The sequence below is a fragment of the Scylla paramamosain genome, chromosome 25 (genome assembly GCF_035594125.1).
Source record: "Scylla paramamosain isolate STU-SP2022 chromosome 25, ASM3559412v1, whole genome shotgun sequence".
Classification (NCBI taxonomy): domain Eukaryota; kingdom Metazoa; phylum Arthropoda; class Malacostraca; order Decapoda; family Portunidae; genus Scylla; species Scylla paramamosain.
The window spans coordinates 6217501-6231516 of NC_087175.1; the positions used below are offsets into that span (position 1 = coordinate 6217501).

A 14016-nucleotide genomic window follows, 5' to 3' on the forward strand; every position below is an offset into this window, starting at 1 on the left:
CAGTCACCGCGTGAAATGTTCCACCCACCCAGCACTGGTTGACGATCAAACAAGGTAGAACTGCGCATCACGATAGTTTACATAGAGTATCTAACCGTACTCGGTGTATTACTATTATTTATTTATTTATTTTTTTATTATCTGTCATTGTAGACAAGGGTTAACCTGGATATCGTGTTACATACAAGCACGAAACTCACATATCATGTAGAAGGTTCGGTGACCTTGCCGTTAACGTAAAAAAAATTGGGGGGCACGTGTCTAGTATGGCTGTAATACCACTAGAGAGAGAGAGAGAGAGAGAGAGAGAGAGAGAGAGAGAGAGAGGTGGCTGCGTGCTACATGTCACAACTATGTCACGCAAAACCTTTCCTCTCTTCTCAGCTCTTGCCAAACTTCCCCTTGAAAGCCAAAAGTAAACTTCTTAAACATATGTCGCAATGCACTGTGGGGTCACATATTTGGGGAGCGGTGTTCGTTTAGATGATATTCTAGAGAAACGCTGCCTCATAGGATCTAGTGGTAATTCTAAACAAAATAATCCAGGATACTCACCAAGTGGGACTCCGGACAGCTTTACCCAGCGTTCGACGTTTCACTCTGGCCTGGCTATGAACCAACTCTCCCTTCTCGGCAATTTTTCTCTTATTCCTCACTTCCTAGTCCTTCTTCCAGTCTCCATTGGCCCTTTGCTCTCCAAGGCACAGGTAACCATGGGAACACAGGCAGCGAGTGGTAATAATGCAGCGTCAATGCGCAAAACACACCCACACTTCTCTCTCACACCCCACACTGATATTTGTGACTCGGTGTATGCGCTTCCCTACCCGCTCATAATGTCCACATTTCTGCCTTTGTTAATTCGAGTTGTTTTATTTACACACTAGAATAAAAAGTTAACGAGAAATGTTTGTTATTACATATGTGCCTGGGTAGGGGCGATAAAGGCAAACTTGACTAATGTGGGTGTTGAAATTTGACAAAGAATTCATGTACCAATGTGCTACGTGTTGATACCGTTTCGTTTGTTATTGCACCAAACTAAAACATTTGAAGCAGTAATTAATTTATATATATATATATAATATATATATATATATATATATATATATATATATATATATATATATATATATATATATATATATATATATATATATATATATATATATATATATATATATATATATATATATATATATATATATATATATATATATATATATATATTTTTTTTTTTTTTTTTTTTTTTTTTTTTTTTTTTTTCCAAAATACGGTTAAGAAAATAAGCCAATGATCTGAAGATGAAATATTTCAGATAGGTAGCATTTTCTGCAACAAATTATTGACATAATCCAGTGTTGACGGTCAGATCGCTGAGATCAGTCAGAATTTGACAACAGGGTCAGCAATTTAACCCCTCATTTCCCCCACTGCAGCCGTCCATGCCTCTGCCGGACGTCTGTGGGGGTAGTATCAGACTACCACTAGCCACTCTTACCATGGGTGTTTTGCATAGTGATGGACACACGCCGCGTAACGCCCCAGTAAGCCCTCAATGGAGCCACAAACAGATTCATGACACAATGGCACCATAATGTTTATTGGACTTTTCCTATTTTAGAAGTTTTTTTTCTTTTATGCAAAAAGGCCTACTGGCCAAGGGCAACAAAACTGAAAAAAAAAAAAAAGCCCACTTAAGTACCAGTTCTCAAAAGACTGCTGAAACAACTCTTTAAATTAAAGAGTTCAAGTCATAGGAACTTAGGAAGGAAATACTGAAGCAAGCAGGGAGTTCCAGAGCCTACCAGAGAAAGGGATGAATGACTGAGAATACTGGTTAATTCTTGCATTAGAGATGGACAGAATAGCGAGGCCGCGGGAGATGATAAACAGAATGTAAATTTTAAAATTTACACTATAATCCCTATCCCCCTAAGCCAGCGACCCCCCCCACCCCTCGGGTGTATTGATCTACCCTAACCTAGCTGGAGGGCTGCCCCCCCTGGACCCCCCTCAGGGGTACTAATCTAACCCATCCTACAAGATCAGGTCGCGGGAGTTTTTAGGGGAAGTGTCCGCGTCTATTTCGAAAACTGATTTCCCACAAACTCAGAAATAAAGTTTCTCATAATCCATTAAGGTATGCAAAAATCACATTCCAATTATTGTGGAGCGATTTAAATCTAAAATAGTAACTAAACAATTAACTGATTATTTTTCCCTGGAAAGCATTGCTTTTAATATAAGCTCTTATTTTTGTAAAGAAGTAAAACAAAAACTTTGAAAAATTTATAGATGGGAATGATAGGAAGCAATAGCTTGGTGGGTTCCACGACAGGACAGCCACATGTATGCCCAGATTCCTTTATTTTCTCAAGCTCTTAGGTTTGTTTATGTATTTATTCATTTTGTCAGGATCACAAAACACACAGAGATTCATAAGCTTCAAAATCAAAGCAAATTTTATTATTATCACTTGAATCATGCAAATGAGACATAATGCCTTCTTCTTCAGCTCCTCCCACGGCAGCCTGCAGGTGTCTTGGGGCACGAAGCAAGGGTGGGACGCAGCCCTGCCTGGAAGCCGCCCTGCATACCAGGCATCAATGCTGTGAGTGTGTGCACCATTGAACATCAAGGAAGTACAGGCTGGCACTCCCACAGTCTGGCCACCCTATTGCCCACACCTGGCCAAGCTGGGGTATGCTGGGGAGGCTCGGGTGGAGACATGGCCAAACTGAGCTGGTGAGGGGTCTGGTGTGTGTGGTCAGGGTGTAGCTGCCTTCCTGACCCACACTGACACACTACTCACACACTCCTTGCTTGCCTGACTCATGGTGTGTGTGGGCAAGTTGACTGGCTCGACTTGCCTCCCCTGCACTCTGCTAGTTAAGTTGTTGTTGGTAAGGAGTGCAGTCCTTGTACCAGCACTCTCTCATCTGTTCCTTCTCTCGACCTGCATCTTTTCTTCTTCTTTATCCTTTTCTTTTATCTTGCTGAGCAAAATTTATATGTTGTACTTTTCTTCCTTTTCTTTTGTTGGCCAAAATCTGTGTATTGTTCTTTTCATTCCTCTTGTTAACCTAAATTTGTGCATCATTTCTTTCCTCTTAATAAGCAAAATTTTCATACTGTCCTTTATTGTTTCCTTCCTTTTCTCTTATTAATCAAAATTTATGTATTGATTTTCTTTTCTCGCTAACCAAAACTGATGTATTGTTGTTTGTCTCTCTTCTCCTACTAACCAAAATATATATACTGTTCGTTTTTGTCCCTATAGTCTTCATTTTCCAACATGTGCGTTCCAGTAACTCCCAGCTCACCCCGGCCCACCCCAGGCTCACCAGCACAACCTTAGACATGAGTGAGGCGCAGCAGACTCTTGTTACACTCGCGTTACATCCCGTGCAGCGCAGAGCTACAGTGGCGCGACTCACAAACACCCCATCAAGTATATACAGAGGTACAAAGCCTTAGTACAATGTTTACAGCGAGTTACAAAAAGATAAAGCACAGAACGCTTCACTAGGGTGTCTTGGGAGGGAGGGAAAGGAAAGGTGACATTTAATACAAGCCATAGCACATACAAATAAATGAGGTTCTGAGATATCACAAGTGGTGTTATGAGTTAAGGTTACTGAATCACCCACAGGAAGCAATACAAACTTAGGTAGGTAACCACGAAAGATGTCACTGATTGGTTAAGAGACAACTTGCAGCCCTAATACGGTTACCACTAGGTCGTCCAAGCTTGGGTATCAACAAAAAATAAACAAAAACACTGGTGCAGTAAAATGATCATTAGACGTTGGGAGATTGTCATTAGGTCTTTGGTTAGTGAGGACAAGACTGCATCTTGACGCTTCTCGTAGCCCTGTGTGCCTGTGGGGAGCACTAAGGCATGGCAGTGGTGACAGCGCCTTCCTTCATCACTCCATTCACTTCACTATGTCCCTCAACCACCATCACCATCTTTCTTCCTCACTTCCATTTCACCACCATCATATATCTCAAGATGGCACCACAACAAACTTCCTCACTTCAAGAAACTCCCAGGAACAAAAACTTTTCCTCCTCACTTCCATAAACTCTGGTAACTTCCATTTCATCATCATCATTACCATTTTTCTTCAATCTCTACATTCATATATCTCAAGGTGACATCACAACAAACTTCCTCACTTCAAGCTTCCAAACAAAAACGTTTCCCTTCACTTTCCTAAATTCTAGTGGCTTTCATTTAATAACCACCACCACCACCACCTTACTTTCTCAATTCACAAACTCTACTAGCTTTCATTTGTCTCAAGGTGGCAACACAAAACATGTCCTCATTTAGTGAAATTCTCATAAACTTAAGTACAAGAACATAAATTTTAGCAGTTACAGAACTTGTCACTTCATAAACTCTCACAGTTTTAACCATAACATGTAAACAAGTTAAGTTGATACAATAGATACAGACTTTCTTTTAACTTTCATTACTTCAAAACTCTTACAACTTGAGGTGGAAACACAAAACTGAAGATACTACTAACATGTCTTTCTCTAACTTTCCCCTACTTCAGCTTGAGATGGAAACATAAAGCTCAGATTCCACCTATATAGTCTTTCTTTAATTTCTTCCTACTTCAAAAACTCTTACAAACTGAGATAGAAACATGAAATTTAGATTCTTACAACTTTTCTTTAACTTTCCTTTACAAAAAAAAATAAATAAAAAATAACTTTCCTTTACAAAAAAAAAAAAAAAGAGATGGAAATGCAAAACTCAGATTCCAACAAAACTCTCCTTTAACATTTCTCTTTCAAAAACTCTTACAGGTTGAGACTGAGAGACAGGGCACAGACTCCACCACTCACACAGACCTCTGCACCTTCCTCACTCACTCCAAACACTCCTTAACTTTCACCACAATTTAAGACACACACACACACAAAAAAAAAAATCCAACTTTTCTGAGGCAAACACTTAGGAGAGAGAGACTCCAGCTCTTGTGTGAGCCTTGAGAAACATCAAAACATCACCAACATTACCTAGGGAGCCCTGCATCACCACCAATGGGCCCAGAGTGACCATTCGACACCACACGACTCATAAAAGAAACTCCTAACTTAAAAGATACAAGGATGAGAAAGAACAGGGAATGGGGGCAAGAACGGGGACGAGAGAACAGCAGGAAGGACATGAGGTAGTGGAGGAGGAGGACTAGGATTTGTTGGATACTAGGACGCCCTGGGTGCCTGTGGTGGTGTCCGTCTGCTGGGACTCCTTGATGTCGTCCTGCCCTCGCACCTTGATGTTATGTTTTGCCCGGTACTCATTCACCTCCTTGCCTTTGCTTACCAGCTTCACATTGAGACTGTCAATCACCTTGGTCAGCTGTGGGAGGGAGAGAGTGGCAGTGTGGGGTTGAGATGTAAGGGAAGGGGAAGAGAGAGAAGGAAGGAGGGTCAGTGTGGAGTTGGTAGGGAGGAAGGGAGGGAGGAAGGAAGGTTAGGCAGTGATGGGTTATCAAGGAGGGAGGGATAAATAAATACAAACCATAATGCATGGTAAATAGGAAAAAAATAAAAATAAATAAAACAATAAATTATACATAAATAAGATAAATGATAATTCAGTCAATAAACAATACATGACAATAAGTAAAGAGATCAATAAGACAATACACAATGAACAGTAACAGGTAAGAAATATAATAAAATAGAAAAAATAATACAAAACAAAAAATAAATATATACATAATAATAATCAGTAAATAAAAATTAATAAGACAGTAAATAATAAGTCAAAATAAATAAATAATAAAATAAATAATAAAATAAATAAATAAACCAATGAAAACAACAAAGTCAGGCCAGGCAGTGTAATAATCAACAGAGAGAGAGAGAGAGAGAGAGAGAGAGAGAGAGAGAGAGAGAGAGAGAGAGAGAGAGAGAGAGAGAGAGAGAGAGAGAGAGAGAGAGAGAGAGAGAGAGAGAGAGAGAGAGAGAGAGAGAGTGTGTGTGGAGGCAGGAGACATGTTCTGACCTGTTCCTTGTTGTTGACGAGGGCGGGCAGCACCTCCGTCACTGTCCGCTCCACCAGCACTCCACCCACCATGCGGAAACACTTGCGGTCTGGCGACACGTCCTGCAGCGTCTCTATCACAATCCTGCAAAGACACCACCAGTCACAGCTTTACTTTTTGTTCATCACCAGTCACAACTTTACTCTCCTAGCAGTCACAGCTTTATTTGTTCATCATCATCATCAGCAGCAGCAAGCTTGCTTCCCTAAAAACAGATAAATCTTTAAAAATTGCAGGCAGTATTACAGGTAATTTGTAGCAAGCTTGCTCACTGCTGAGACAACGCTGGGAAGCGGCACACCCACGTGTGTGATGGACAAGGCGGGTACTGATCTTCCCCGGTGAAGGTGTGTCTGTTCATGAATGCGTATATTACGTTTGTTTTGCAAGCACGAAATTAGTCACAGCGATTAGTTCTTTTGTTTAAGGATGCAGCCACTGGCCAATCAAAAAGTACAGAATTGATTTAGCTTTATATTTCATCCTGTGGAGGGAAAACTGCCTCAGTTTGAATTATTTGAATTAATCTGAGAAAGATGTCTGTCGACGTTGGGTGTTGACTTGATTATTTCCTGTCTTTTGTCTTTTATGAAGACAAATAAGGTAATGACTTCATATCCATTTTTTAGCCTTGCCAGTTAGGTTAGGTTAGACTACTTTGGTTAGGTTAGGTTAGTTTAGTTCGGTTAGGTTTGTTTTGTTATGTTGGTTGAGGTGCATGACAGCCAGCTGGTGGCCATGGGCAAGTGCCAGTCAGTCCTCTCAGGATAAGATCACCAGTGTGTTACTGTTGGGTTACTTATTTGTGAGGATGAAATTGCTTTTTTTTTCTGAAAGATTTATCTGTTTTATATTAATCTGCTTTTCACTTTTATTGCAAAACTTAAGTTTCTTATTGGGATCAGGGTAAAAAGAAATAAAAACCAATGATTTGTGGGATAAACAACATGCAGATTAATTCAAAGCAGAACGAAAACTACCAGAAAAAAAAAAGGTTTAGTTAGGAGTAGAGGGCCTGGTGCAGCAATAAAAATTTTCTCAGAAAAATCTTTAAGAATTGCAGTCAGCATTATCAATAATCTGCAGTGCACACATATAGGGTTCAGATTACTCAGAATGAGAAGTTCTATCCGATGAGAAGGGTAAGAAAAGCCACGTTGAGACTGCTGCAAGAGTAAAACACTGCCTTCAAGGAGATGCTGTTGGCAAGATTTACCATAAACAGTCAGTCTTGAGATCAGCAGGCTGAGGCTACTTCCACAACGCCCTCCTTGGCATGCTTCACTGCTCATGCATCAACATTCACACACTGCAGTGATATTGATTTTCACCTCTGTGCCCGCAATTGTTGTATCGTAAAAATGACTCATGCATGACAGTGAATGAACACCAAATAAGGGTGCCGGGGCGTGCTGAGGTGCCGGTAGGTGTCGGCAGGGCACGCGAGTCACCGTCACCATCACCACCACCACCACTACCCTTCACAACCCAGCCAGCTATTCACACCACACAACACCCCTCACCATCCCCACACGCCACAACAAGCACCGCCACATAACAAAACACACGCCTCAATATTCACCTGTCACACACACACACGCCTCACCCACGCCTGCCTATCACTCTCCCTCTCCTCTCACTTGTGCTCGTTGAGGTCCTGCTCCAGCTCTGTTATCTTGGCCATCAGTGATCGCTGCTCATTTCTCAGCTGCTGGAACTTCTGGACAATCTCCTCACCCTCCGCCTTAGTGAGGGCTTTCTGAGAGGCAGGAGCACCCTTCTTGTCAGCCATGTTTGTTTATGTTGTGAGGGAAGGACTAGGGTGATGGTTCCTGTTAGATGGTTTATTTACGTGTGTTATTTTTAGAATATTTTCATAAAATTATTGTTTTAAAAATTATTGTGATATGTTTTTGTCACTAGTTTGTTTTTGTGGTGATGGTTTTCTGGCAGGATGTATACTTGTGCTCTCTCTCTCTCTCTCTCTCTCTCCTTAGTAGTCATAGGTCAGGTCACTTTGTGAGGACCGAAAGGTCTGTTGTGGCCTGTTTTTTTTTTTTTTATGTAACTAGGAGGAGGAGGCAGTAGACACCTGCCGAAACGATAATTACTCCCAGTGAGGTCTAAAGCACTGTTCAGGGGGTGCTGTGAACTTATCATTAAACCCAGCTGTGACCTCACTGAACGTTTCCCTTTGTGTCTCACAACACAAGGGGGTTGTCACAGCCTGCCCTCTAAAGACAACTCTCTTCCTCCACATAAAACTACAAGCACCTAATAACACACACACCCTTCACTCAAAAAGTTTAAAATCATCATGGCGACTCCTACACCAGCCTCAGAGTCCCCATCTGGGGAGGGGACCATAAATATCCCCAGGTCGGACTGCCTTTCTGTCGACGACCCTAAGTGTCTTGACACCCCCCTCAACTTTTTCTTCATTAACTTCTGCAACACTCGCGGTCTAAGATCTAATTTTCAATCTGTAGAACACCACCTCTCCTCTTCTAAACCTCATCTTCTTTTCCTCACTGAAACTCAGGTGTCTGAGGCAACTGACAGTAGCCCCTTTTCTGTTCCCTCCTACTTTCTCTATCCTCATTTTCGATCCAAAGCCTGGATGTTGCGTTTATGTGCGCAATGACTTAACCTGCTCTCGTGCCCACGCTCTTGAATCTTCCGAGTTTTCCACCATCTGGCTACGACTACAGAGTCACTCTCATACTAAATTTATCTGTGCTGTATACCTCTCTCCTAACTCCTCTGACTATAGGAAATTCTTTGACTACTTAACTTCCAAAGTGGAGCACATTCTGACCCTCTTCCCTTTTGCAGAGATCTCCATTCTTGGAGACTTCAATGTTCACCACCAGCTTTGGCTTTCCTCTCCATTCACTGACCATCCTGGTGAACTGACCTACAACTTTGCTATCCTCCATGACCTAGAGCAATTGGTGCAACACCCTACTCGTATTCCTGACCGTCTTGGAGATACGCCCAACATTCTTGACCTCTAATCCTTCTGCTTATGCTGTCACCCTTTCTTCTCCGCTGGGCTCCTCCGATCACAATCTCATATCTTTATCTTGTCCTATCACTCCAATCCCTCCTCAGGATCCCCCTAAGCGTAGGTGCCTCTGGCGTTTTGCCTCTGCTAGTTGGGGGGACCTGAGGAGGTATTTTGCTGATTTTCCTTGGAATGACTACTGCTTCCGTGTCAGAGACCCGTCTTTGTGTGCTGAGCGCATAACAGAGGTGATAGTGTCTGGCATGGAGGCGTACATTCCTCACTCTTTTTCTCGTCCTAAACCTTCTAAACCTTGGTTTAACACAGCTTGTTCTCGTGCTATACATGATAGAGAGGTGGCCCACAAAAGGTACTTAAGCCTTCCTTCACCAGAATCTCATGCACTTTATATTTCTGCCCGGAACCATGCCAAGTCTGTTCTCCAACTAGCCAAAAACTCCTTCATTAACAGAAAATGTCAAAACCTTTCAAGATCTAACTCCCCTCGTGATTTCTGGCATCTAGCCAAAAATATCTCCAATAACTTTGCTTCTTCTTCTTTCCCTCCTCTACTTCAACCAGATGGCATCTCCAATAACTTTGCTTCTTCTTCTTTCCCTCCTCTACTTCAACCAGATGGCACCACTGCTATCACATCTATTTCTAAAGCTGAACTCTTTGCTCAAACCTTTGCTAAAAACGCTACCTTGGACGATTCTGGGCTTGTTCCTCCCTCTCCTCCACCCTCTGACTACTTCATGCCACGTATTAAAATTCTTCGCAATGATGTTTTCCATGCCCTCGCTGGCCTAAACCCTCGGAAGGCTTATGGACCTGATGGGGTCCCTCCTATTGTTCTCCGAAACTGTGCCTCCGTGCTTGCACCTTGCCTAGTCAAACTCTTTCAGCTCTGTCTGTCAACATCTACCTTTCCTTCTTGCTGGAAGTTTGCCTACATTCAACCTGTTCCTAAAAAGGGTGACCGTTCTAATCCCTCAAACTACCGTCCTATTGCTTGAATTTCCTGCCTATCTAAAGTTTTTGAATCTATCCTCAACAGGAAGATTCTTAAACATCTATCACTTCACAACCTTCTATCTGATCGCCAGTATGGGTTCCGTCAAGGCCGCTCTACTGGTGATCTTCTGGCTTTCCTTACTGAGTCTTGGTCATCCTCTTTTAGAGATTTTGGTGAAACTTTTGCTGTTGCCTTGGACATATCAAAAGCTTTTGATAGAGTCTGGCACAAAGCTTTGATTTCCAAACTACCCTCCTACGGTTTCTATCCTTCTCTCTGTAACTTCATCTCAAGTTTCCTTTCTGACCGTTCTATTGCTGCTGTGGTAGACGGTCACTGTTCTTCTCTTAAATCTATTAACAGTGGTGTTCCTCAGGGTTCTGTCCTGTCACCCACTCTCTTCTTATTATTCATTAATGATCTTCTAAACCAAACTTCTTGTCCTATCCACTCCTACGCTGATGATACCACCCTGCACTTTTCCACGTCTTTTCATAGACATCCAAGCCTTCAGGAGGTAAACATATCACGCAGGGAAGCCACAGAACGCCTGACTTCTGATCTTTCTAAGATTTCTGATTGGGGCAGAGCAAACTTGGTATTGTTCAAAGCCTCAAAAACTCAATTCCTCCATCTATTAACTCGACACAACCTTCCAGACAACTATCCCCTCTTCTTCTTCAATGACACTCAACTGTCCCCCTCTTCTACACTGAACATCCTCGGTCTGTCCTTTACTTATAATCTGAACTGGAAACTTCACATCTCATCTCTAGCTAAAACAGCTTCTATGAAGTTAGGTATTCTGAGACGTCTCTGCCAGTTTTTCTCAACCCCCCAGCTGCTAACTCTGTACAAGGGCCTTATCCGTCCATGTATGGAGTATGCTTCACATGTCTGGGGGGGTTCCACTCATACTGCTCTTCTAGACAGGGTGGAATCAAAAGCTTTTCATCTCATCAACTCCTCTCCTCTAACTGACTGTCTTCAGCCTCTCTCTCACCTGCCGCAATGTTGCATATCTAGCTGTCTTCTACCGCTATTTTCATGCTAACTGCTCTTCTGATCTTGCTAACTGCATGCCTCCCCTCCTTCCGCGGCCTCGCTGCACAAGACTTACTTCTTTCTCTCACCCCTATTCTGTCCACCTCTCTAACGCAAGAGTTAACCAGTATTCTCAGTCATTCATCCCTTTCTCTGGTAAACTCTGGAACTCCCTGCCTGCTTCTGTATTTCCACCTTCCTATGACTTGAATTCCTTCAAGAGGGAGGTTTCAAGACACTTATCCACCAATTTTTGACCACTGCTTTGACCCTTTTATGGGACTAGCATTTTAGTGGGCATTTTTTTTTTATTAGATTTTTGTTGCCCTTGGCCAGTGTCCTTCCTACATAAAAAAAAAAAAAAAAACTCTCTCTCTCTCTCTCTCTCTCTCTCTCTGTTAATTTTAGAGTTTTCATTTGGTTTGTAGTTCGAGGTGTTTGTGTTATTCTTCTTGTTTCATTCATATATGTATGCATTTATTCTTTTTATTTTATTTATTTTGTGTGTGGTGTTGATTAATATTTTAAGAATCATGTAATTTGGTCTCCCTCTTTTTCTCTCTCTCTCTCTCTCTCTCTGTATATATATATATTTTTTTTGTTATTTTGTATGGTCACTTGATGATTAACCAGACCATACTGTATGAGACACTGGCCCCTTGAATCAGGAGAAACAAATCAATAAAATAAATAACATAAATATTCTTGATGGAAGGTTGTAACAATAAAACCATTGCAGCTATAGAAAAAAAATCTCATTTATTCAAGTGTATATTATAACTAGGTCATCTGAGTCAAAGGTGAATTAAACTAAAGGTGATCTGTGAAAAAATTACACACATACTGCTTGCGAGAGAGAGAGAGAGAGAGAGAGAGAGAGAGAGAGAGAGAGAGAGAGAGAGAGAGAGAGAGAGCGAGAGAGAGAGAGAGAGAGAGAGAGAGAGAGAGAGAGAGAGAGAGAGAGAGAGAGAGGGAGAGAGAGAGAGAGAGAGAGAGAGAGAGAGAGAGAGAGAGAGAGAGAGAGAGAGAGAGAGAGAGAGAGAGAGAGAGAGAGAGAGAGAGAGAGAGAGAGAGAGAGAGAGAGAGAGAGAATTTCTAGTTCCTGACACCTAATTCTGATGCATAAGAAAATTAGTAAAAAAAATATCAAAAATAAATAAAAATTAAATAAATAAATAAAAAAGTTACAACTGATACCCCCACACAAAAGAGAGAAAAAAAACACACAAAAAATAATGTTATATCTCACCCAACACAAAGAAAATAAGTAAAATAAATAAACAAATAAATACAAAATATGATAAATGATCTAACACGAGAAAAAAATATATATACGTATATATATATATATATATATATATATATATATATATATATATATATATATATATATATATATATATATATATATATATATATATATATATATATATATATATATATATATATATATCTGACACTGAAAAAGCAAAAATTTCAAGAAATATGTTGATTATAGGAAATTATGAAAACTTGAACACACACAAAAAAATAATAAAATAAAATAAAATGAAGATACATGAACTAACCTAATATACAAAAGGACATAAATGGTGGAAAATAACACATTACAAAACTAACACAAAAGAAGAAAAAATCACCATCACACACAAAAAAAGGAAGTATAAGATGGAAAAAAAAAATACAAACTATGATATGATAACTGAGCAAACATACATCAATAAGTAAAAACAAAAGTAAATAGAGAAAAAAATAAATAAATAAAAAAAATTGAAGAAAAGAGGTCCAGTACATCATAAGGTGACCTAACTGACCCGACACACACAGAGAAAGGAATGTTCTAAGCACTACACCCTGCCAGCAACACTCCACAACACTGCCAGTCCTGCCCCAGCTCCCTGCAGTGTGTTAGCAGGAGAGGCAGCGCCCTTGTAACACTGGCTGTGTGTGTCACCCGGCCCACTTCACTCAAGGGGTTAATGCTTTCTTTCTTTTTTAACATATATAAGGCTTTCAGAAAACTATCTTTGTAATAGAATGATAGATATAACAATGCACACACACACACACACACACACACACACACACACACACACACACACACACACACACACACACACACACACACACACACACACAATATCTCAAGTGTGAAAATAAATAGAGGAAACTCACACCATAACACATATTACATTTAAACTTAATAATATTGCTTTACACACCAAAACAAACCCAATTATACATGAATATAGAAATTTCAACTGTGTATCTAACCTTATAAGTACATATATGAAAGCTTTTCCCAACATTTAGCAATGTATATAAAATTTTCAAACCACCAGTGTTCTTATATACTAGTTACCGCTACATCCTGTAATTACCGTGACTTATGTGGCTAATTTCACACGAAGGCTCTTAATCAATGTCTTTCCTCTCCTAATATAACCCAATCTATTAATAATTCTGCCCACATAAAAAATTTGTCATATTTCATAATCACATTTTCTTTTAAGAATCACACACGACAAAACACACCACACATTTTCATTAATAACACTAACACTCTAGAAAACAAGAGAATCACACATAGTTTTTTCTCTCCTTAATTTTTATCATATTAATTTTCTATCACCATTCATGCAAACACACACACACACACACACACACACACACACACACACACACACACACACACACACACACACAGACAAACACTACAACAACATGCTAGATGCATTCAATTTCTCTATTATAACAAACACACACATACATAACCTTCCTTTAATCCTTCCTACTCATTACCATACAACTTCTACAAACACACACACACACACACAGACAACAATAACAGTCTTAATATCAATGACCTA

At 40.3% G+C, this 14016-nt stretch overlaps 1 protein-coding gene and 1 long non-coding RNA gene across 2 annotated transcripts in view; both read right to left on the reverse strand.

The window, feature by feature from the left end:
• LOC135113168 (uncharacterized) overlaps window positions 1–1036 on the reverse strand; it is a 236436-nt gene extending 235400 nt beyond the window's left edge. The window contains exon 1 of the long non-coding RNA XR_010274735.1: window positions 556–1036. This is a non-coding gene — a long non-coding RNA (uncharacterized LOC135113168). The remainder of the gene's footprint in view (window positions 1–555) is intronic.
• A 1402-nt stretch (window positions 1037–2438) lies between these two features.
• LOC135113169 (prefoldin subunit 2-like) lies at window positions 2439–7897 on the reverse strand. The gene is made up of 3 exons (XM_064028266.1): window positions 7718–7897; window positions 6038–6161; window positions 2439–5386 (listed from the first exon to the last, which is right to left on the reverse strand). Exons 1-3 carry the CDS (start codon window positions 7867–7869, stop codon window positions 5213–5215), a joined length of 450 nt encoding a protein of 149 aa, XP_063884336.1. The 5' UTR covers window positions 7870–7897; the 3' UTR covers window positions 2439–5212.
• Window positions 7898–14016: the final 6119 nt, after the last annotated feature.

Coding starts and splice junctions, on each gene's coding strand:
- LOC135113169 (XM_064028266.1), bottom strand. CDS start 7,869: ATGGCTGACAAGAAGGGTGCTCCTGCCTCTCAGAAAGCCCTCACTAAG. Junction 6,162..7,717: donor CAGGACCTCAACGAGCACAA/GTGAGAGGAGAG, acceptor GTGTCTTTGCAG/GATTGTGATAGAGACGCTGC. Junction 5,387..6,037: donor TCGTCAACAACAAGGAACAG/GTCAGAACATGT, acceptor TCCCTCCCACAG/CTGACCAAGGTGATTGACAG.